The 26,065-nt window shown below is 35.5% G+C and overlaps 1 protein-coding gene across 16 annotated transcripts in view; it reads right to left on the bottom strand.

The window, feature by feature from the left end:
* TCF12 (transcription factor 12) overlaps nt 1-26,065 on the bottom strand; it is a 382,310-nt gene that overhangs the window by 14,855 nt on the left and 341,390 nt on the right. For 7 of the 16 annotated variants that reach the window (XM_045449620.1, XM_045449619.1, XM_045449622.1 and 4 more), the window contains 6 exons: nt 24,252-24,330; nt 17,089-17,162; nt 16,009-16,080; nt 15,049-15,255; nt 3,834-3,948; nt 2,490-2,670 (listed from right to left, as the gene is read on the bottom strand). In XM_045449620.1, coding sequence (XP_045305576.1) covers nt 2,490-2,670; nt 3,834-3,948; nt 15,049-15,255; nt 16,009-16,080; nt 17,089-17,162; nt 24,252-24,330 — 728 coding nt within the window. The remainder of the gene's footprint in view (nt 1-2,489; nt 2,671-3,833; nt 3,949-15,048; nt 15,256-16,008; nt 16,081-17,088; nt 17,163-24,251; nt 24,331-26,065) is intronic. The other 9 variants (XM_045449627.1, XM_045449626.1, XM_045449632.1 and 6 more) reach the window with 3 other exon arrangements.

The following is a 26,065-nucleotide window of genomic DNA, read 5'->3' on the forward strand; positions in this document are numbered from 1 at the left end:
AAAAATTATGTAAAAGTATTCTTTTGATAATAGGGAATCCCTAGCTCTTTAACTTCAAAGGAACCTTTATAGGTCATCGAGTCCAAAGGTTTCCAAATGTGGTTACCATCACAATCTTCAGGGGCACTTGAAAAATAAAGGTTTCATAGGTCCCACTACAGAAGATGTTGATACAGTGAGCTTAGGTTGGTGCCAAGGCAACCTGTATTTCTAAAATGTTTTAGGATTCCGGGGCACCTCGGGTGGTTCAGTCAGTTGAGCATCAGACTCTTGATTTCTGCTCATGTCATGATCTTGCAGTTCATGGGATCCAGCCCCCACATCTGGCTTGTGCTGGCAGTACACAGCCTGCTTGGAATTTTCTCTCTCTCTCTCTCTCTCTCTCTCTCTCTCTCTCTGGCCCTCCCCTGTGTGCACGCACTCTCTCTCTCTCTCTCTCTCTCTCTCTCAAAATAAACAAACAACAACAACAACAAAAAACTTACAAAAAAAAAAGTTTCAGGATTCTATGTAGTGGGGCTGAGAACAACTGCTAGATCCAGAGAAATCAGAGATTTTCTCAGGATCATACAGCTAATTAGTGGCAGTGTAATGACAAGGACCTAGGTTGGTATTCCATGGAGGCAAGCCTACACCACATACCTAAAATTATCATGATAACAGTAAGTACAGTACCTTTACTGAGTATGTACTGCATGCAACAGAGTGTGTAAAGGGCTTTATATGCATCATTTTTCAGTTTATTTCCATAAGAATCCAGCCAATAGAAAGTCTCTTTTCAGAGAAAAAGAAACTAAAGTTCAGAGAGCTTTAACAACTTGTCCAGGGTCATGCGGCAGGTATGTGATGGAGCCATAATTCAAACCCAGGTAAGCCTAACCTATTAATTATTATTAATTACTAAGCGTTGCTGTTATTAGTAACCTGTTTTACTGCCTTCTCAATTTCTGATGATCTATAATAGGTTTAGTAACCTATGGCCCATGATCTGGCTCCTTGTTTTCTTACATAAAATTTTATTGGAAGAGTCATGCCCATTTGTTTATGTACTGTCTGGATGCTTTTATTATAACGGCAGAGCTGAGTAGTTGTGATAGACACCAAAAGGCCCACAAAGCCTAAAATAGCTATCATCTACCCTTTCCACAGAAAGTTTGCCAAACTCTGACCTATAAAATGAGAAGATGCAAACTGTTTCTATTCAAATTCTATTTGAATAACAAAACCATGAAATAATTAAGATGTCTCAAAGGAGTGGTCTCTGGATTCCGTGACCCAATTTTTACTTCTTCTTGTCCCTATACAACTGAATGCAATGCTTACTAAAATGACAGTATTAGAATCTTAAGGTTTAATTTTTAAATTAATTTTCAATTTAATGTTTTTAGTTTTATCTACCATACTTAACACAATCTCCTTTGCACCCTAATTTAATACAAAGAACAATGTTTTAAATATCTTTATGTGATAAATACGGATCATTGATACTAAAAAACAGGATATGCCAAAAAATATACTATCTAAATTTAATGTAGAAGTAGAAGAAAAACCTAAGGGAAGAATTTGGAATTCATTTGAAACTAATGAACTATGTGTCAATATCCATGCTATAAAGCAACGTCAAGTCCAGTTTCTAGAAAACCTTCCCCAACAACATAAGTCCACCTGGAGCACTTCCCTTTCTATACTCTTCTCAAATTACTGTTTAAACCAGGAGTTGGTAAAACTTCCTCTGTAAACCAGAAAGTAAATATTTTCAGCCTTATGGGCATTTGGCCTCTGCTGCAACTACCCAAACCTGCCATTGCATTGGCAAAGCAGTCACAGATAATATGCAAATGAATGGGATGTGACAGTGATCCAGTAAAATTTATAAAAATAGGCAGTGAGCCAGATTTGGCCCAGAGGCCATTGTTTGCTGCCCTCTAGTTTAAATCATACAATAGTTTTCTTATATACACAGCCTTAAAATAATATATTCAAATATTTACTGATGTCATGTATCTAAATGTCTACAATGGATAATTTTACTTGTTTTAATTATTTTGTCCTCTAATTGAAGAGAGATATGTAATTCTCTTTATTTTTTTTAGTTTATTCATTTATTTTGAGAGAGAAAGAGAGAGAACCCCAAACAGGCTCTACACCATTAGCACAGAGTCTGTGGTGGCGCTTGAACCCACGAACCATGAGATCATGATCTGAGCCAAAACCTAGAATCAGACACTTAATCAACTGAGCCACACAGGTGCCCTGAGATGTAATTCTTTTTTATACAGAGTCCCTAAAATACTGTGGTATGATGGAAAACATAATTTTGGAGTCAGCATCATATGCCTCCCTTTTTAGGGATGTTGTGAGCACTAAATGAGGTAACATATATAAAGTCCCAATATAGTATTTAGAACATATCTGACACTTAATAAATGCATGGCACCCTTCAATTTTCCAAGTATTTTCACCCATGGCAAGTGAGTGCAATGTAATACCTGGATGGTAACAAATACCTTGTTCTGCCTCTAGATGAAACCTTGATATCTTTTTGGGAGGATTCATCATCTGATTTCATGTCATCTGATGAAGGAGGTTCATGTAGGTTTTCATCTTTCTCTTTGTTTTCAGTCTTGATTTCTGCTGGAACAACAGTTCCAGACTGACTTTGCAAGCCACCTAACAAAGAGGTAAAGAAACAAAATAAATGTCCAGAATTAGAACTAAGATAGTAGAAAGCTTTCTAGATGATGAATGCCCTTACTTGTTACAGGACTCTGATGGAAATCTGAAAATGTAGGGTAATACACTATTCAGGTTGGAAAGAACATATACACATACCTTAGAGAAAATGATTTCTAAATCATCTGTATTTAAATTTTTTTTTCATGTTTATTTGCTTTTGAGAGAGACAGAGACAAACACAGAGTGCCAGTCGGGGCAGGAGCAGAGAGAGGAGACGCAGAATCTGAAGAAGGCTCTGGGCTCTGAGCTGTCAACACAGGGCCCCACATGGGGCTCAAACCCATGGACTGCGAGATCATGACCTGAGCCGAAGTCGGACGCCCAACTGACTGAGCCACCCAGGCACCCCTAAAGCGCGTATTTAAAAGAAAAAGTCTGACCTTGATGATCATTCTGACACTTACTTTAAGGCACTATTTAAGAAATGAACTAGGATGAGAAACTTGATGCAGTTTAGAAACTGACTTCTAAGATGCTAAGGTAAATAAAGGAAGTAAGTTGTAACATTTTTTTCAGATAAATACAATAAAATGGGTGTCATGGTTAAATATACCTGGGAAAACTTTATTTTGGTGGTCTTAACACTAGTTATATATTTGTACTTATATTTATATAAATTATCTATTTACAGAAGTTATATATTTGTACTTAACATTTATGACAGTTTGTTTCTAACAGAATTGTCTGTCTCTCGAGTTGAATTATATTCTAAATAATAGCTACCATCATTTATAGCTCTCAACGTATTTGGAATAATTTCTCATGGCTTTTTGGGACCCTGAGGATTTAGTCATGAGGGGAAGTGATAAGAAAGAGAGACATGACAGAAGCAGAAGAATGTAAGACGACCAGTAAGTACTGAACAGTTTGCATGCGGTTCCATCCATCAAGAAGTATCTACAATTGGCCCAGCCAAATGGGGCAATTGGAACCCTAAATATCTATCCTCTGCATTCAGTAGCACCACTGTTTGGAATTCCCCCACCTAAGATGACTTTTGATTCACAGATGTCAATCTGCTTGTAAAAAAGACGACAGTGTTCCAAGTGTTATTTATCTCTGTATACATTACTGCTGAAAGCCAACAATACAGTTACCTCTGTAATTTTCTTGTGTTTTGTGGTTCAAGTCTGAGCTTGAAGCAGTGACTGTACTAGACAGGACTGAATGATTGCCATTGAGACTGACAGAGTCTTCTCGATGAGTTGCAACCTAAAGTAAAAAAAAAAAAAAAACAAAAAAGTTAAGACTGTTCAGAGGCAATAATTGTTCAAATTCTTTTAATGGGTTTAATAGAGAAAATATCTACCTGAATTTAGCAACTTTTTTGGGATGCTAGTTTTCTCATTTTTGGATTTCCTTTTTTTAATTTTTAATGTTTTATTTTTATTTTTGAGAGAGAGAGAGAGACAGACAGACAGACAGACAAGGAGGGGTAGTGGCAGAGAGAGAGGAAGACACAGAATCCAAAGCAGGCTTGAACCCATGAACCATGAGATCATGACCTGAGCCAAAGTCAGACACTCAACTGACTGAGCCACCCAGGTGCCCCTGATTTTTGGACTTCAAAAGACTTGACAGACTACTATAGATTGTTTAAAAAAAAAAAAATTTTTTTTTAACATTTATTTACTATTGAGAGACAGAGAGACAGAGAGCATGAGCAGGAATGGGGCAGACAGAGGGGGAGACACAGAATCCGAAGCAGGCTCCAGGCTCTGAGCTGTCAGCACAGAGCCTGACATGGGGCTCAAACTCACGAACTGTGAGATCACGACATGAGCTGAAGTGAGATGCTTAACCGACTGAGCCACCTATGCGCCCCTATAGATTGTTTTTGAATCAAAATATTTAAATTATAAAATTCCAACTTTCAAATGTTGTATCCTACAGAAGGTTGTTGTGTGAAGCAAATGAACGACAGACAAAGCACTCTGTAAGTCATAAAATGCTACACATTATAGTATCTATTAATAAACCTACATCATTCTGATCATGTATTTCATATACCACCTAAGTATGAATTTGCATTTAACAAAATATTGCTATATTCCAAGTAATATTACTTATTTATACTTTGGTATACTCTTTTCCTCACACATACACATATAGTGTCTTGTTTTTTCTTCCTCTGACTCCCTCAAAAACCTTAAAAAAGCAGTCTATGGGTGCTCAGTCAGTTAAGCATCCAACTCTTCATTTGAGTTCAGGTCATGATCTCGTGGTTTATGAGATCGAGCCCTACACATTGGGACACTCTCTCTCTTGAGCGTGTGCACCCTTTTGCTCTCTCAAAATAAATATACATTAAAAAAATGAAATTAACTTAAAGCAGAAGTTCTGGGGGCACCTGGGTAGCTTGTAGTTAAGCATCTAGTGTCTGAGTCTTGATTTTGGCTGAAGTCATGATTTCACGGTTCATGAGATCAAGCCCTGGGTCAGGCTCTGTGTGGACAGTGTGGAAGGAACCTGCTTGGGACTCTCTCTCCCTCTCACTGCCCTTCCCCTGCTTGTGCTCTCTCTCTCTTAAAACAAGTAAATACACTAAAAAAAAAAAAAAAAAGAAGTTCTGCACTGCCAAGCAACAAAAATGCCATATAATTTTTATTGTTTTAGTCAAATTCCATAAGTCAATTAGCCCAAAATTGGAAGGTAAGGCATGCAAATACCATCAAGTATTTAAGCTATAGTAGTATTTTTAGAAAAACTGGTAAAAAATGAAGCTTTTTGTTAGAACAGTAGCACATGTGTCATCTACAAGATTAAGGCTTTAATTAAAGAGGTTTATTGCCTGGAGTTGTACGTGAGAATCACTGTTTTTCAATAAATCCTTCAATCCCAGTAAACTGCTTTGTTTGAATCTCTCTTCAGTAATTAATATAGCTTTTATCTTTCATGACTTTGTATGGATTTTACCTTAAGAGGTATAAATACCCCTATGCAAGTTTACCCTTTGGTTTCCTGTGAGCTACACAAAAGGAACCAAAGCAAAGTTTTGGGCAATACAGGCCATTTGATACTGGACCTGATTATAACATGTCAGGTCTTCTACCACACTTTCTACTTTAAGTTTACTTATTTTATTTGAGAGAGAATGTGTGAGTGATGGAGGAGTACAGAGACAGGGAGAGAGAGAGAGAATCCCAAGCAGACTCCGCAAATCAGTGAGGAGCCTGATATGGGACTTGAACCCACGAACCGTGAGATCATGACCTGAGCTGAAGTCAGATGCTTAACCAACGGAGTCACCCAGGCACCCTTTCTACTGTACTTTTAAAGAAATGCCTGTTTTCCACCCTTATTCTTTGATGTAGTTAAAAAAAAACAACAACACCCCACCTAGTGTATTCCCTATCTACTTCTAAATTTATTTGAGGATTAGTCATTGCTGAAGATTAGTTGGCTTTCTTTGCTTGCTATGAACTACTCAATGACCTAAGGAGAAGGTCAGTTCAAAAATCCCATTTATAAAAATAAATATAGCATAAATACAATATACAGCTATATAGCTGCAAATTCTTTTGAGACTCTAAAAGCCTAGGCCTATTCTATAGATAGATATTACCATGACAATTTTGACTGGCTGAAGAAATCCCACAGGATACAGTAAAAGCTAAGAATTCTGTGTTTGTATTTATAATGTGAACTAAAACTTCCTGTGATCCTTGGTAATATGTGCTGAATTTTGTTCTTACCTAGTATTTTGAGCTATCATACCAAGTAATTTAAAAGAAAATAGACTGTTAGTTAATATCCAAAATCTATAAAGAACTTCTCAAACTCAACACCAAAAAACCAAACAACCCAGGTAAGAAATGGGCAGAAGACATGAATAGACACTTTTCTAAAGAAAACATCCAGATAGCTAACAGATACATGAGAAGATGCTCAATATCACTCATCATTAGCAAAATACAAATCAAAACCTGATGAGATACTACCTCACACCTGTCAGAATGGCTAAACTTAACAACACAAGAAACAACAGGTGCTGGCAAGGATGTGGAGAAACAGGAACACTCTGGAACTGTTGGTGGGAATGCAAACTGGTACAGCCATTCTGTAGAACTGTATGAAAGTTCCTCAAGAAAATAAAAACAGAACTACCTTATAGACCAGCAATTGTATTATTAGGTATTTACCCAAAGGATGCAAAAATACAGAATCGAAGGGGTACATGCACCCTAATGTTTATAGTTTATAGCTGCCAAACTATGGAGAGTGACCAGATGTCCATCAACTGATGAATGGATAAAGAAGATGTGGTATATACACACAGTGGAATATTACTCAGCCATCAAAAAGAATGACATCTTGCCATTTGCGATAAAGTGGATGGAGTTAAAATGTATTAAGCTAAGTGAAATAAGTCAATCAGAGAAAGACAAATAACATATAATTTCACTCATCTGTGGAATTTAAGAAACAAAACAGATGAATATATGGGGAGGTGGGGGGCGGGAAGAGAAGAGAGGGAAATAAACCACAAAAGACTTAATAACAGCAAACAAACTGAGGATTGATGAAGAGGGAGGTAGGTGGAAGATGGGCAAGATGGTTACTAAGGAGGGCATTTGTAGTGATGAGCACTGGGTGTTGTATGTAAGTGATGAATCACTGAATTCTATTCCTGAAACCAATATTGCACTGTATGTTAACTAAAATTTAAATTAAAAATAGTCTTTTAAAACTTAAACTTTCAAAAATATGTATATTTACTCTATATTGTATGTGCACAACTCATTTTATAGCTCTGTAAGCCAATAGCACTGAACAGCCACAAACTGAACTTTCTTTTTTTAAATGTTTATTTATTTTGAGAGAGAGAGAGAGAGCAAGAGCGAGAGTGACCAAAAGTGAGCAGAGTAGGGGCAGAGAGAGGAGAGAAAGAATGCCAAGCAGACTCCACACTCAGCATGAAGCCTGATGCAAGGCTTGATCTCACGACCGTCAGATCATGACCACAGCTGATACCAAGAGTTGGATGCTTAACTGACTGAGCCAGCTAGGTGCCCCACAAACTGAATTTTCACTGGAGTGATAAGTGATGATGCATCTTCTGAATTTGTATTTCTTTTTATTACATTAGTAAAAGTTAATTCTCTGATTTTCTGAATCTCAACTAATAAAAATGTTCTATCATTTCCTCTCTGATGAAAGGCTTGGCAGACAAAAGATCATTATCTAAGTAAATTCTAGGTATTTGTGCTTTACCTGAAGGAAAATCAGTTGGTTGCTCAATTTGTTTTGGGATATAAATGACAGCAAATATTTTCATCTCTCTGGAATGCTATAAACTAAGTACCTTTTTTACACCAATTTTCATCAATGGCTTCCAAAAGAAAAAAAAATTAATCTTTAAAAAATGGCCTCAGATTAGCAAAAAACCTTAAGTCTGGAGTTTTTCATGTTAATGAAGTCAGCAGGAACTTTATTTATCTATTTATCTATCTATTTATCTATTTATTTATTTATTTAGTAACTTGATTCCCCTTGCAAATGGCCCTCATATATTTTCTGGAGAATTTGACTTTCACAGTTCTTAAAGTTCTATTTAACCCTTGCTCACACACTGGCTCCCATGTCTTCCCTTTAATCTGCAGCTACCCATTCAAATGGCTCTGTCCACAGACACAACAGGTGTATAAACAGTCCTTTGTCTGAGCTCAGAGACTGGGCCAGCCAGATAGGACCCTATGTTTAATTGTTCCTCTCGTTAGCATACAGCTGACAGGCTGCTGCTACTAGGGGAGTAGCAGGGGAAGGCAAACCCCTATGCCTGCCATGCTCTAAATTTCAATCATTATGAAGAGCTCTATTTCAGAATAAAAGGCCCAACTCATTAAATGACATCATCCTGCATTCTGAATCTTCACAATCTGTGTATGGCCTTACTTTTGTGGGAACACCCAACAAGGGACCTGTTTTCATTTAATTTGGCCAAAAGCTTTAAGCACCCACAATGGAAAAATGCTAAATCTAATTAGTTGATGAATAAGAGGTCTTGTGAATTAAGAAGCAGATTGAAAAGTACTCAGTATGAATTCCTCCCTGATTCTGAATTCTATTCTAACAATTTGTTCCATTTATACTATTCACTGAATACTAATGATTTAGATTAATCAGTATTAATCTATGGACTGATTAAAGGATCTTTATGTTCTGTATGTATTTTGTTTTACCTGAAGAGGGGTTTTAAGCTAGAAACTTGGTAGAATTTAATTTGTTATGGTTCCTTTTTAATGATATTTCCATAAATATATATAACCTGTATGGTTTTTAAACTTTTATCAAATCTCTTCAAAAGCACTATAATGTAGTTTTAATAAAAAAAAATTAAATTGCCCATTCAGGACAAAAATGGTTAGAAAAATAAAATACAGTTAAAAATAAACTCTTTCAATTCAGTTTAAACATAGGTATACAATTTCTACAGTATATAAACCTATACTAATAAAATTAAATACTGTCTAAATGTAAGGTTAAAAGGATTCCAAATCTGATATGTGACAATTTTGAATACTACTTTATTTGCTTATTAGGCCTTTAATAACTTAATCTTACATCTCTTAAATAAGAAAAATATAGTTTCTCTAACTGCTTTAGGATTTAGAACACAGACATAATTCATATTTTTAAATTATATAAAAAACTTTAAATCCTACAATTTAACATTATTCTGCTATTATACAAGAACACCACAAATCTCCAACCACAGCTTAAACTACAAAAACCCCAAGCAATTAAAAAAAAAAAAAAAAACTAAGGGAAATGGTTGTATTACGTTTCCTCAGTACTTAAAGCAATAAAAAAAACCCCTCATGGATAAAATTTTATATCATAAATAAGGAACTTTCAAAGATTTGCATCAAGCTTCCATTAATATAAAAGCTTCTAATGTAACTTAGCTTGAAGTTGAAATCACTGTTGGAGGAATAACTGAGTACCTTCTGTTAAGGATAAAAGTATCATGGAATTATCTCACTGGGCCTCAGTAGTCTAGATATTACAGCCATAAATAGGTGTGATGTACAATAACTTTATACTGTTGAGACCTTTTTGTAATGCCCAAATGAAATTAACAATTCTAGTCCTTTTCAGTTTTTCACTTAATACCAGTATATTTTCCTATCAGCAGTTTATTCCAAAAGTTTGTGCTTGAACTAAATACATGGGAGCAAAACTTAAGTCCAATGCTGACATTTTAATAGTTCTAAAAATCCTGATTTTGTGCTTTAAAGTTTAAACAATGTATCAATCGCATCCTAATAAGAGTGTATGACAAAAAGTCTTAAGTTTTCTATCTGGATTCCATAAACATGGAGAAATCATCAAAAATATTGAAAGGGAGTATGAAATTAAGTGAAAATGTTAACCCCACTCAAAAATAAGAGCAGGAGCGCCTGGGAGGCTAAGTTGGTTAAGCGTCAGACTCTTGATTTCAGCTCAGGTCATGATTTCAGGGCTGTGAGATTGAGCCTTGGGTCAACTCCCTGCTAGGTGTGGAGCCTGCTTAAGATTCTCTTTCTCCCTCTCCTTTTCCCCTCCCCGGCTCATGCTCACTTATGTGTATTCTCTCTGTCAAAACAAAATAAAAACAAACAAAAACAAAAATAAGCAAATATAAAAAAACTATGTGGCTATAATTACTTATAAAAAAGTAAGAATTATTCACTTCTTAGTTTCTTTTTCTGGCATAGTAATCTTTCAAGAAATTAAATTTTTCTGTGTATTAGACAGCTAAAATCATGTTAAATGCCTTCTGTGGTTGAAACCTCATTTAATTCTAAGGTTTTATTTTTCAGTAATCTCTATACCCAATGTGGGGCTTGAACTTACAACCCTGAGATCAAGAGCTGCATGCTCTACTGACTGAGCCCGCCAGGTACCCCCTAAACCTCATTTAATTCTATTCTTTGGTGCTGGTCAAATCTGCTTGGTTAAAAGTAACAAAAATCAGGGTGCCTGGGTGGCTCAGTCAGTTAAGTGTCCGACTCTTGGTCAGCTCAGGTCATGTTCTCATGGACTCTGAGATAGAGCCCTGTGTCCCTGCTTGGGAATGTCTCTCTCTCCCTCTCTCTCTGCCCCTACCCCATTCACATTGTGTCTCAAAATAAACAAAAATAATAATAAAAAACAGTAACAGTCAAAATTAAGTCTTTTGATATTGGCTCCTATTGACATATGTTTTTGGCATTTGGTAGTCTTATGTCCTTGGTGTGAAATATAAAAATCCTTTTCTGGAATAACTAAAAAATACCAGAGAATTATTTCATCTATAAGAAGATGGTTGTCCCGCAAATCAACAGTATCAGCTACAGATGACTTTTAATGACATAATTTTCTTATAACTGAAAACATTCACATTGTAAAGGAAGTTTATCAGCAACAAAATTATTTCCCTGACCAAGAGACACTATCTTGATTAACCTGTCTATGTAGGTTTTACACCACAAATAATCTTGATAGCATTGCAGGCTGAGAGCTGGGCTGTCTGTATCACTTCTATATTGATATCAACTTTTATTCTTCCATTCTAAGTGTATTCTGGCTTACCTCAAATATTCCAGCTACTTCAACAGCACTCCCAAACTAATCATTAAAAAAATAGGAAACATCTATAGGCTCCAGGAAAAAGAAAACAACTTGCCAACCCTTGTTACCTGCACTAGGAAGCTAATTTATGTTCCAATTCAAAAAACTGGCAAGGTACGGCCTGTCGGCTAAATCTGGTCCTGGTTTCTTAAATATTAAGGAGCTCTCTTTTTGTAAATGAAGTTTTATTGGAACACAGCCACACCCATTTGTTTTCATAATGTCTATGGCTGCTTTCATGTTAGAATGTTAGAGTTAAGTAAATTTTACTATCTGGCCTTTTACAGAAAAAGTATGCTGATCCCTCTTCTAAATGGAGCAGAGAAAGCAATATCATAATTAAAATCTGCAATTAGGTTGGTGGTCTGACTCTTGGTTTGGGCTCAGGTCATGATCTTGCAGTTGTGAGATAGAGCCCTGTGTCAGGCTCTGCACTGGGTGTGCAGCCTGCCTGGGATTCTCTCTCTCCCTCTCCCTCTGCCCCTTCCCTGCTTGTGTGTCTGCATGTGTGTGTGCTCTCACCCTGTCTCAAAATAAATAAAAGAAGCTTAAAAAATAATAATATATGTGTAAAAAAATATATATATGTATATATGTATATATGTGTGTGTATGTATATGTATATATATACATATATATATATATGTGTATATATATATATATATATATAACCCCTGCAATTAGGATAGTGACCTACAGTACATGCCCATGAGAACAAAAATCCATTACACCAAAAATTTTATTTGAGCATTCTATGGAATTCCTGAATTGATATTTGTTTATTAAAATAATTCTACTCCCTGCAGAAAATAAATGGAATAATGAAAACTACATATTTTAGAGAGAAGTTGACCTCACAAATTCTACAAGGTGATATAAAATTGCCGATAAACTGGTGTTTATGTGGTTACTTCATAATTTTGGCCAAGTAGCCTCCATTTGTGGAAGCCTATAGAACAAATACTAATTTATGTTAATGTAGAGGATAATACATAAACTACCACAAAGTTAAACAAGACAAAAAAGGAAAAGTGATTCTAGAATGTAAAATTGTGTTATTTCTTAGTCAGGATCAATTAGAATTCACAGGGGCAAGAGGGAATAATAAAAGCAGGAGATTAATTCTTGAAAATGGCTGGCAATAGTTAAAATAATATGTCTCCCCAAATCACATACCATCCAATAATATGAAAAGAGTTGATTTCACATAGGTGGGTACTGAGCATGTAAGCAAGGTGCTCCTGCCACTCCTGATGTCTTCAGACATGGACAAGAGCCAGAATAAGAATATTCCTCAACTGTATGCCTAAGGCTTGGCTGGGAGAGTCACTGCTGACTGTGAACTTCATTTCATTCTACCCTTTGATGTTTTTGCTGAAGTTGAGAACTGAGGACTTATAGCTAAACTGTTCATCTCAGAAGGATAGGAGATGAATAGTGACTCACCTGACAGTCTCAGACTTTTTTGTCAGTTAATAACTTTATATTTTGAGGGTAAGCCTGTCAGAAACATCTGTAGATCCACCTCCACTAGGTGACTGTCTGGACGGGGCAGACACAGCAGATGACATGTGGCAGCTGTTCACCAGCTATGGGTCCTCTAAGGCGCAGTAAGAACTGAAGAGAGGATGTGGGTAGTCACGCTGAGTGGCAGCATGGCCTTAGTTGCTGCAGTGCTGAGGCTGCTACTCAGACTAAGTCAGACTCACGTCACAGTGATAAGACTTTTTTCTAGACTAGTCTTTTTTTTTTTCTTTGTAAAGAATATCTCTGGCAATCTTTTTTTTTTTTTTTTTTTTTTGATGCTGTGAAGTAGGCAGCATATTCCTAGAGGATATAATGGGAGCTACTTATTAATTAAAAGCTTCGGGGCAATATCTAATTTAACAATTTTTCCCTCCACAAGTCCTTTTAAAATGCACTAGATTTCTACATGGCTTTTTAAGACTGGATTTTGAAAAATCTGTTTTCTAACTCATATCCAAAGTTGGTAAAAATAACTTCCCAAATACAGAAGTTCCATTTTTTACAAACCCTATATTTAATTGGTGGGAGCCAGAGATATACCAGAGATTTATCTATAGCAGATAAAGTGGACTAGGGGCAGTGAGCTATTAATAGTGAAGAATTAAAAATGATTATGAGGGAGGAATAACTACAAATGGTGCAAATGAGACAAACTTTGGATTCAAATATATTGATTTTTAAGTCATTCTTCTAAATAAGGATAAAGTTATTTCAACAAAAACAATAATTATTAATTTGACATTCTACATTTATGTGGGCAACAAATGCTACCCTATACACAATATTATTTTAATTATTATTACTAACAGGGCTAATACTCCCTTATATGTCTATGATTTTTGTAATTTTCAATGTTTTCACATTTTATTAGCTTACCAACAGCATCAAAAACTATTTTAGAAGGAGCCTGAATTTCAAATTTTCTGACATTAAAAAAATAAACAACAACCACCCAAAACTGGTCGTTAAGATATATAAGCATCTAATGTCACCTATGTTGCTAAGAACATTGTACTCAGGAAACTAGAAAGCTGTGTTTGATGTTTACTTCAGCTGCTCCAAAATGAATATAAATGATTGTCTGACATGTGAATGTGAAAATCTGGAACCAATCCTATTTTATAGAACACAAGCCTTCAGCATTTGGAGCACCTAATTATTTTGATGATAGGTGAATTTTACCCTTGATCACATGCCTTATAGCTAGAAAGTGGTTTCATAGGAGAATATTTCACAGCATGTAATAAATCCTAAAAACAATGCTATAAACACTCAAACACATGGCATCAGTTAAACTGCAGGTTCAAAAAGAACTTCATACCTTTAAAAGACAATTTGGATAAAAAATAATGTAAGACATTCAACACAGAATTTTTGATGTGCTGGAAAATTTTACTTTTTTCTCTCTAAAGTATTACTATGTTTTTAAAAACATGGATTGAATTATTTTATTCTCTTCAGGAATTAATTGAACATTGTTTCCTTTCATTGTCACTCAAATTACAGCTATTCTTAAAACTACCCCACTTTTTCTTTATTTGGGAATAAAGCTTCAATTTGGTCTGGTACAAATAATTTCACATTCCTTCTGGTTTTGAGGGCTGGTTCCAAATTATAATCAACAACTTTTCTAGACCAGAACCCTTGAAATTCAGTCTTGCTTTATAGTTTTTGCTCTTTAGACTTCCTACATACTGTTTCAAGGCAAAAACTGGTCTGCCACACATCTGGGGAAAAAAAATCTAAGTTTAAGCTAAAATGATCTTGCAGAAAATTTTAGCTTTTTGCACACCATCGTAGCAGGACTTTAAGGGCCAATGTGCAACGAATGACCCGGCCCAAGACAGAGTAAGTCTGTTTGAAAAAGAAGAATCCTCTCCTCCAAAGATTTCATGAAAAACATTTGGGACACTAGGCTTTAACCATTATTACAAAAAAGATGATGGGGCGCCTGGGTGGCGCAGTCGGTTAAGCATCCGACTTCAGCCAGGTCACGATCTCGCGGTCCGTGAGTTCGAGCCCCGCGTCGGGCTCTGGGCTGATGGCTCAGAGCCTGGAGCCTGTTTCCGATTCTGTGTCTCCCTCTCTCTCTGCCCCTCCCCCGTTCATGCTCTGTCTCTCTCTGTCCCAAAAATAAATAAAAACGTTGAAAAAAAAAATTAAAAAAAAAAAAGATGAGCACTACTTTACCATTGAAGCAGATCGACTGCTTGTAACAAGGCTTGATCCACCATAGTTTGAATTGAGGCTTCCAATTGGTGCATTATGGGATGGTCCCAATAAACTGTGTATATCATTGTGACCAGCAGGCAAACTGGTGGACGGTCCAACAGCATGGTTCCGCAGCACATGGATAGCATCATCCAGTCTGTCTAAACGATCCTCCATTCGAGATTGCTGTAGGGATTGAAAAAAGACATGGAGGTTACTTCTGGTATCTGTTAAATTCATTAAACTGCTATGTTTCCTACTTTGGGATATAGAGAAGACAGCAAAGTAAAATGCACTATCAAGTAGCTTCAAAAGCAACTACCTACACTACAATCAAGAATCAAAGAAAAGATATTTGACGACTATGCAAAATTAACAAAGCTTCAGAAACAAATCACCGCTTTATAAAACCAATTTACCAGTCTACCATGAGGCTATTTCTTTTAGCTTCCTACAAAAGACGAAGGCTACTCTACTGTGTCTGATAATTATAGCTGATAAAAAAGATAACCTGGACTTTAATACTGATCTTTGAAATGAGGGCAATTTCGGGAAAGGACCTCAAATCCATCAAGTTTAAGTTGTAATTTTGTTTTAAGTGAATAAAGCATACCTATCTGAAATGGTGAACACATCCAAATATGCTCTTTCACAAAACTGAGGAAATGAGATTGTCTGTGGATACACACATGCCCCATACACAAACATATTAGAATTTAAAAAATCAAAAGCACATGCCAGTAGAGCTCTTTTAAAAAGAATCATTCTCAACAACATGAAAAACAAAAGTCTATTCTTACATACTGTACAAAAACGAAACTGGTCATTGTTTGATTTTAAAAGACTTTGGAGTCTGTACAGGCTTGAAGATTTTAAATGGATAATAGGAAGTATAATTAACTGAAACACAAAAAAGGCACCATCTAAAAGAAATAGTACCTCACAGACATCCTTTAAGAAGGACATTGCATCTTGCAAATGCTCGTGAAGTTGCTGCTCAACTCGATTTTTCTGGCAAAGTCAAGACAGAACAGGAGGCAAAGCACAGGTTAAGATTAACTCCAAAAGAGATGAGGAAATAGCTGATGTTGCATGTCAGCATAACATGTTAGTAAAGTTAACGCAGAGACCTGCGAGATCTACTTGTATTAAGGTATGAGAAGGCTGGGATTTAACAGCGAAGTTATAAGGTTAGCATCTAAATAGCACACATTGTTTATATTTGCTTGCAAAATATGAAAGAAGAAGACTTTCCCTTCAACTGTTCTGTTAGTCACAGAAAAAGAACTCTTCTATTTGCAACGTGAAATTACTAAGTGACAGCATGACTTAGCATTCCATCAAGTTATTCTATTTTGTTTGTATAATACTATGTAATTCTGTGGTAGGTATTGAAAAACAACAGTAGCTAACATTCTACCACAAATTCTTCGCATTCAATACCTAGACAGGCTCTTTTATTCTACCTCCTTATTTGTTTATTAAGTAACATTTTTGCTTATACAATTAACACAATATATTTTTAAAAATGAAAACATGGGAAATAACACTTTTCATGACAAAAATAATTGATGCTACATTTAAAAATTTTAGTCAAAATGTTATTAACTATATACAGAATAGTCACATGAGAAAGAATAAAATGTGACCATGTTGCACTGCTCAGCTAGTTTTCTTGCTTTTATTTGATCTCTTTACTTTTTGTTTGTTCCTTCTTCTATATAAACATAAAAGTATAGAAAAGTTAAACTCTAGATTTATCAAAAAAGCAAAAATCCCATAACACTATTTTACTACCAGCTGTCCTGAGATCAGAAAGAAGCCTGATGTCCCAAAGAACAGATGGCAAAAGGCACACCCAATGTGTCTTATATTGTTAAACTAAATGAGGCCATTTGTTAGCAAAGAATTCGTGTGTAATGCTATCCTACTGTTTTTTCATTGTTACTCAGGATTTACTAAAAATGCACTCTGCACTATCAGATAAAAGTGACCCGTATATTTCTAAGAGGCTCTTACCAGGGAGTGGAGTGAGTTTTCATAGCTGGGGGATGAAGGAGCTTGCCCTCCAGGTCTGGGCCACTGACTGGTACCTGTTAAAACAAAATACAAAAGCATACACACACACCTTGGTTAACTCACTGATCCTGACAATGTTCTGAAAGAAAGGGTAAAGCCATTCTATAGCTGTACATAAACTTATGCAAACATTTTTGTTCAGCCTTCAGCGTAGTATTGGCTACTTACAAGCCCAACACATTAAAAAAAAATCTTTCTCAGGGCACTTGGCTGGCTCAGTCAGTGGAGCATGCGACTCTTGATCCCAGGGTTGTGAGTCTGAGCCCCATGTTGGGTGTAGAGATTACTTAAAAATCTTAAAGTCTTTTTCATTACTAATACAACTGTGTAGGGAGTTGGGAATAAAAGAAAAAACTGCACAGTACTTTACAAAGTAACTACTTTGCAAAAATTTGTATTAGTTATTATTAACTACTTGTTATTTTGCAACAACAAAAAAAGCCAGAAACAGGCCCATAAATACAGAGAACTGGTAGTTAACTGCCAGAGGGGCAGGAAGGAGGAGAGGAGATACAAGCTTCCAGTTACAGAATGAGTAAGTCATGGGGATGAAAGGCACAGTATAGGGTATATAATCAATGATATTGTAATAGTGCAGTATAGTGACAGATGGTAGCTACACTTGTGGTGAGCTTAGCACGATGTATAGAGCTGTCAAATCACTATGCTGTACACCTGAAATGAATGTAACATCCCGTGCTCATTATACTTCAAAAAACAAAAACTACTTTTATGTTTGAATGTTCTTCAGATTTTGTCCACAAGCAGATTATCTTGAGAAAATGTACTTAAAACATACGTAATTTAAAATTCTGTTCCTTCTCCATGACTTTCCATAGCTTTTGTTATTAAATGACTACGTTAATATTCACTTGATTTTCTAGATCATAATTTATATAATCACCATTATTACCTCACTGTTGGAGGTTTCTTTCAGTTGACTATTACGAATAGTACCTAAATATTACTATATTGTGAATGGTAAACATTGTTATTTTCTTTTTTGGGAACATGTCTTGAGGATAAATAGCATTTCTGAATTAAAAGGTATAAATATATTTATGATACTCAATTCATAAAGCCAAATTACTTTCTAAAGTGTCCCATTAACTTCTGCCATTAAGTTACGCACAAATGCACCAATTTCAAACGACTGCAAATGCATTTAGGATTATCTGTTAAACATTTTCCCAACATAATTTACACAAAAACACATTATTTAATTTGGAAAATATCACCATGAAAGTTTTTAATGTCATTTATTCTTCAACTTTAGAAAAGTAGCACTAACACACAGCAAAAACACATACAAGTTCAGAGTAGAAAAAAATAAAAAGGAAGATAACGATAAAAAAAAGACAAAAGGATTAATTCATTCATGTGTTTAAGACAATACAGCCTGTGCAGTTGGAAATAATTTATTTACAGAAAATAATGAGAACCATTATAGTTATTAATATTATAGTTATTAATAAATGCTTCAGTGACAACCTGAGTTATAGGAGAAATATGAAGTTGGAGAACTTGCAGGTTTACTTAATTTGTCTGATTTACTGCTAAATGAAGTTTTAACCTATGTTCTTTGTACCAAGCATGTTGTTGCAGATTATTTGCCAAATTTAGGAAACAATGAAAATGTATGGTAAATCTTAACTATTATAGTTCACTTCAGTTGAATAACTTAGTAATTGTATTCCCATCAATCAAATATATTTTACAAGTTGAAAAGTTGGATAAAATTTTAACCTGATTAAATTTCACAATTATATGCATACTGTTGTGATTACATAGGAAAATTTTAAATAGTAAAACTGTGAGAAAAAATATATATTATGTACTTCATCAGCAAACAATTTTTTTTTTACTTGTAGGCAAATTACAAATTATTCTGAGAACCATTAAAGGTTTCCTGCTAGACATACAACACAGTCATAATTCAACTACATGAATTATGGACAATCTAAAATTGAGCATTGAAACAGAAGCTTGCGAACTTAAAATTAACAAGTAGATTTTAGTAACCAGAGAAACCCAGTAACTGACTATATGAAGAACTCATATAAATAACCAGCCAACACCTTTCCACTGATTTCAGTACATTAGTGCTTTCCAAGCACTGATGCAGAATTATGAATTTTATGTGGATAAAAGGTTAATCCTAATCCATTTTGAAAAAGACCCTAAATTACTTTTAATGTAATTTATTTTAATGTTTACAATATTTTATTTTCCAACATTTTCCTCCAACCTTCCCATTCCTCTTTGGGTGATCAGCCTGTAACAGGACTCTAATCATCAAATTATTTAATCTACATCAGATATTAATACAAGTTTTATGTTTAAACACCTCAGAATTGTTAACACGCATCCGCTTGGCAAAACATGCGATTTTTGTGGTTCTCCAACTAGTTTAGGGTTGAGGAATGAGGTATGTGCACTGAGTTACTCAGGTAAGAAATCACCTATATTCATTATTTTATTGATAGTGATATGAAGAAACCATGCTAAGGTCTATACCCAAAATGTAATCCATTAAACTGGAAAAATACACATATACTCAAACCGGTTTTGTTTTTATTATAGACTGGGCTGCCCCAGTGTGACATACTTGGTTAAAACAGAATACTAATGTGCTTAAATCAGGGATATCTGTTTGAACTTTATAGACATGCCAAGTTATATCTCATGGACAGAGCTCCTTGAACCCCAGTTAGTAGTTTAAAACATTATGTTATTAGTCATAAAGAAGATGACTGGATAGTTAGATAGAGTTATTAGTTCAGTAGAAATCAATCCTATTACTGATGTTGGCATCTCTATCTCTAGCTTGTAACATTACACAAATATTGTAGAGAATAGAGAACAGGGTATTTCCCACCTTCCTTCCCTGTCACCTCGTATTTGGTGTAGACCTATTAAGAGGCTTGGGGCTTATTCTTCCTTCTATTAATGAGCATAAGGTTTCAACTGTTTATGCAGTTATCAATTTCTGTAATTGCCTGGGCTTTTTAGTGATCACCCTAAAAAGCTAGTTCTTATTCAAGAAGGATTGTAATAAACCTACCAGCTATTAAAATATAATTATAATGACCGTTTCTAGAAAACAAGCTAGCTAGGTAATTAGGAGAAGTGAGTTTTTGGCTAGAAAATGTGGAAAGGCTTTCTTTGATCACTAAATCCAAAATTCACCCAGTGTTTCTGATCTGCTCACTAAGTGGAACTTAGAATTAACTGGTTAATTAATTTAGAGACTAGATACCAACATTTTATATGGCTGAAAGAAATTCTTAGGACCACTTATCATGCATTTTCTTATTTTGTTAGTTGTTTCCCTTTGTAATCTCACCTTAAACTGAAACTTTCATGAGATCCCTCATACTTGGAAAAGGCTGGATAATCAATGTAGTACTCAGTGCTTTGCTTTCCACAATCTGGCTCCAGCCAACCTTTCCATTTTAGTGCTTCACACTTCCATACGTGAAGAGTTCATAATCAGTCATCCCCATGACTCTGGATGAAGAAGTCATGTGCTTTTTTTTTGCATCTGGATCTTTGTTATACTCTTCCCTTTAGACCCAGGAAAACTCTTTCTCCTCCTCTTAAAGTCCTGCTCTCTTCATGAAGTTTATCGTGACCGTTCTACAGCTTAGAGTGAATTCTGATGGTTGTATTTTCATGTATTTATCTTTTTAAAAAAAATGTTTATTTGTTTATTGAGAGAGAGAAAGAGAGAGCAAGAGGGGGAGGGGGAGAGAGAGAAGGAAGAAGGGAAAGAGAGGGAGAGAGAGACAGGCAGAGAGTGAATCCCAAGCAGGCTTCGTGCTGTCAGCCCAGAGCCCAACACAGGGCTTGATCTCACAATTGTGAGATCACGACCTGAGCTGATATCAAGAGTCAGATGCTTAACCAACTGAACCACCCAGCACCCCATGTGTTTACCTTTTATTTTCTCAGCTAAACTGAAAACCTGCTGAAGTCAGATGATTATCAAACACCAGGCACACTGACAGATGATTAAAGTAAATAAATAACTGATTAGCCAAAACTAAGGAATCCTTTCTTCCTTCTCTTCCTCCATTTCTATTGTAAATGTTTTGAAGATTGCTACTGAGAACTGAAATTATTAAACCCTTATTTATTTATATTCCAGAAGGAGGTGAAGAAAGGAAAAACATGGTTTTGTCTGTCTGCTCTCCAAGTTCCCCCAGGAAACACATTCTCTTAAATACTTGTGTCCTTTGCTAAATGACGACTGTGATAGACATAGCCATTCTTCTCTTCTACCTTGCTGCCAGAGCCCTGATTTTGTTCAAAAGGGGGTGGGCTATCTATCATTTCCTGGCATGAACCAGAAAAGAGTAACTTTAGAGTTCTCAGGGTAAATCCTGATGTCTAAGATACACATGGTGGTCCCATTTCTGTTATGACCAGTGTGTTAGTGCCCAGTGCTGGCTGAAGACTCATGAGGGCCAATCTGTTGAAGAGCCTTCTGAAAAAGATTCTTAAAATACAAAGAAAAGATGGTCTCTTTTCTTCTAGTGAACACTGTTATGTCCACATACGGTACCTTGAACTGCTGAACTTGCCAGCAGCCTGAGGAAGAACTGCAAAAGCAGTAGAGCAGGAGCTTGGCCATACTGGGGCCAAGAAATTTGCTCTGCTATGGCTTCCTGTCATGAAGATAAGCATCCCCTTATTATTTAAGCCAGCCAAGACAAGAGTTTCTCTTCCTTTCAGCCTAAAGCATCCCAACTGATATAATAGCACTACCTCAGAAGTTCCTCACAAGCATGCTCTAGGTAGAAATATATGTTCTTGGCCTGAAAAAGTTTCTAAGGAAAATGAGTGGAATTTAAACAAGAATGATGATTACCTTAGAAGCTGCCTATGTGGCTCTTCACCTGTGTATCCATCCTCACAAGTCCTATGCCAGTCTGACTGATGCTCAGGTATACAGAACAGGACAAGTGTAGAGAGCACACAGTGGGTGAATTTTTTACTCTAGTTAACGGGCCACTGCCATTCAAGGTACAAAATAAATTCCACATATTGTGTAGAAGCTCTAGTTTGCTCCCTCTTTTTCATTTTTCCTTCAACTATGAATAATTTATCACCTTGTGCTTTCCTCTTTCCTTCTCTCTTTATATTTCTGCCAATTTGGAGTGTGTGTGTTATGTGTGTGGTGACAGGAAGGAGATACTAGATACAGGAGATGGGAGAGAAATGCACTTGCATAAAATCAGTCTTTGATGTGCTGTTTCAGTAGGAACATAATAAGCATTAAATGAAAGAAAATATTTTTCTTCGATTATGACTGCTGAATTGAAAAAGAAGCCTATTAATATCTTCATTACACACTTCAGTAGATCATAGATTTTCATTAATCAGCTGAATTAAAGGGGAAAAAAGGATATCACCCAATAAACACCAAATAAAGATGGAGAAGGAAATGTAAGGTTTTACTCTGGACCATTTTTTTTTGAAAAATGTCAAAGTCTCTGATTTTCCATTTTAGTGATGCCCCCTCATAAATACTGAACTCCTCTGCTGCCTGACTTCCCACCCAGTATTAATAAAAAAAAAAAAAAACCAAAGGGCATGTTTATAGCTATCTCACTGGGCAGAGGAAGAGAGGAGGTGGGAACATATAGTAAGGACCAATATTCTCATCTCTGATGAGAAAGGAAAACAGGCTGTGGCAAAAATGACACTGATAATTTGAGTAAAACTGTGCCAGGAGGGTGAGTAGGGTTAAAGTTACATCATTCTTCCTGTAATTTCAGCTCTCTGTTAAATAACAACTCTAAGTCAATGGGTCTTTCATAGTCCTGTCTATGTAGAGAACAGCTGTTCAACTTTTACTAGACAGCTGAAGCCATGATGTCTGAGAAAGTGGCAGAACCCACTAAGAGCTGAAAGCAGCTGCCAGCAGTTCATCATCTCCACACTGGAATGCTTCTTAGCAGAGTCACAAAGCTAATACACAAAGCACAGGTGATAGCCAAGGCCCTGATATACCAGAGCCCAGATTTTTCAGAAACCCTACACAATGCAAAAAGGTTTAACAACAACAACAACAACAACAACAACAACAACAACAACAACAACGCTACATGGGCTTAATTAATGACTTGATCAGAAAAAGAGAATCATTTCTGAGGTAGACTGCTGCAAGAATATGGCAATTTTTACCCATAGGCCTAATGCCTTTTCCTCAGAATACATTTCTTCTTCAGCATGTTTTTTTCCTTCAAATGTTGCTCATAAAAACATCATACAAGTTTTAAAATTATAGCTTAATATATATTAAGCATTTTCCTATAATTTTATTTATTTCTAAGATTTAAGAATTCCTATTTATAATAGTAACAATTATATCTCAACAAATTTATACTGTAGGATAGAATCTGGAATCTGTCACAGCAAATATGGAAAAAAAAACAGGAAAGAGTAAAGCAAATCTGAACCACTTATTTTTAACTCCACTAACAACGGTATTTATCCACATTCACAGACTTCTTTTCCTTAGCAAAAAAACTACATTATTCCCAAGAATTACATGTATATATATATATATGTTTATATGTATATACATGTGTTTATATATATAAACATATATATATATAATAACTTAATAACTTAGTGAACCTAAAAATAAAGAGAAGCTATCTAGCAGAAAGTTATTAATCTCTGAGTCCTACAAGTGGTACATGGAAAATGCAGAGAATAAGGAAGAAAGAAGTTACATGCACTTCTAAATAGATTATTTTGTATACTTTCTATGCCACCTTACCCAAAATTTTGATTTACCACCTCTGTATTTTGCTTTCATCCCAAATGTCTAGCCTTATTTTTATCCTGTTAAAACAACTGTTCTTAGAAATTATACCAAATTAAGAATCAGAAAAGAATAATTCACAGCTAGCAAATATTTCATTATTCTCCAAAATGAACTCGAGAAGGCTCTGTTTACATGTTTTCTCAAAATTCAGGTAATTTTATCATGAACTTTTACTGTATTTTATTGGAAAATAAACAAAGTTCAAATATTTCAAAGTAGCTCCATGCATGTTTTTAAGTCGATAGATAAAAGAGCAGCCTACCTGTGAGAGGTGAGGGTGATCCAACTGGTGTTGATGGGTTTGATGGAAAACTACTGCTGGTATGGTCAGGAGAATAAATCTAACCAGAAAACAAAATATGCATGTATCAATATGTGACAACAAAAATATAAATCCATTTGCATGGAGTTATTTTTATAATCTAAGTTGCCACCCATAAAACTCAGAATGAAAAATTTATTTCTTCAATTTAGGACTATTTCATTACATAAAGGCTGTTTACAGTTTTAAAACTAGGATTAAAAAGTCTTATATATTCTGGGGGTGCCTGGCTGACTCAATCAGTAGAGCATGTGACTCTTGATCTTGGGGTCATGAGTTTGAGCTCCATGTTGGACACAGAGAATCCTTAAAAAAAGGATCATATGTACTCTAATAAGAGAGGAATAAATAAATCATATCCATTTATTATCAATAGTTGAAAATTATTTGTTTCTGTTAGAACAAAAAAGAGAAGTGACTTTAAAGTTAAGTCTAATAATCTTTCTAGAATATATCATTTCAATAAGTGATATCCATTAAAAATAATTATCTCAGGAAACTATTACCTTTTGAAGACAACAGTCTTTAAAAACAGTTTTAAAGGCCAAAGAAAATATTTTTTAAAATAGTTACCCTTTATTTCTCATTTAAAAAGCTCTCAGTTTGGGGCCCCTGGGTGGCTCAATCGGTTAAGCATCCGACTTTGACTACGGTCATGATCTCGCAGTTTCTGAGTTTGAGTCCCGCATCAGGCTCTGTGCTGACAGCTCAGAAACTGGAGCCTGTTTCGGATTCTATGTCTCCCTCCCTCTCTCTCTGCCCCTTCCCTTCTCACACTCTGTCTGTCTCTCTCAAAAATAAACATTAAAGGGGCGCCTGGGTGGCTGAGTTGGTTAAGCGGCCGACTTTGGCTCAGGTCATGATCTCGCGGTCCATGAGTTCGAGCCCCGCGTCGGGCTATGTGCTGACAGCTCAGAGCCTAGAGCCTGTTTCAGATTCTGTGTCTCCTTCTCTCTGACCCTCCCCCGTTCATGCTCTGTCTCCCTCTGTCTCAAAAATAAATAAACGTTAAAAAATTTTTTTTTAAAAAACATTAAAAAAATAAAAAAATAGAAAGTTCTCAGTATGACCAACTACATTTTTGCCAAATTTAGCTACAAACGTATTGTGCAAAATCAAGCTTGCTCTCAAAGGATATTTTGTCACCCTTGAGGAAAGTGGAAGAAACCCTAAAAGTCCTTCAGAAAATGTTCCCAAAATGATTTATGGACTTCACTTCCTAAGAGGTCCACTTCAAATAAGATAACATCTGAATGCATAAATTTTGGTATTTTGGCTAAGTTTTGCTGCAATATTTTATATTTATTTCATATTGCAAAAAAAAAAAGTGACAGACAATAGTTTACCTAATTAGCCATTAAATATTTTAAAAGTCTCTTTAATCCAAGTATTAAGAGTCCCTAAGAAGTTTTCTCTATGACAATTCTATCTCTATAATGAGCATAATAAACCATCTTCATATCTCAACACTTAACTTAGGGCAGCAAATCAACTTATGTGAATGAATTTAAAAAGGAAAACTACTTGTGGGTGAAAGGAGTCATCCAATAGAAATACTCTTTCTCTGAATGAGCTTAGACTTGTAATGAATTTAATGAGGTCCTAATTATGGCAAACAAGGGGGTCTCAGCACTGGTTTCAAACACAGTGTAATATGCTGAGAAAGCCAGAAACTGGGGTAGGTTCATGTAAAACAAAACTCCACAAGTCATAATCATTAAACACAACAGCTTTTATTTTTAAAAAGAAGAAAG

The sequence above is a fragment of the Leopardus geoffroyi genome, chromosome B3 (genome assembly GCF_018350155.1).
Source record: "Leopardus geoffroyi isolate Oge1 chromosome B3, O.geoffroyi_Oge1_pat1.0, whole genome shotgun sequence".
Lineage (NCBI taxonomy): Eukaryota > Metazoa > Chordata > Mammalia > Carnivora > Felidae > Leopardus > Leopardus geoffroyi.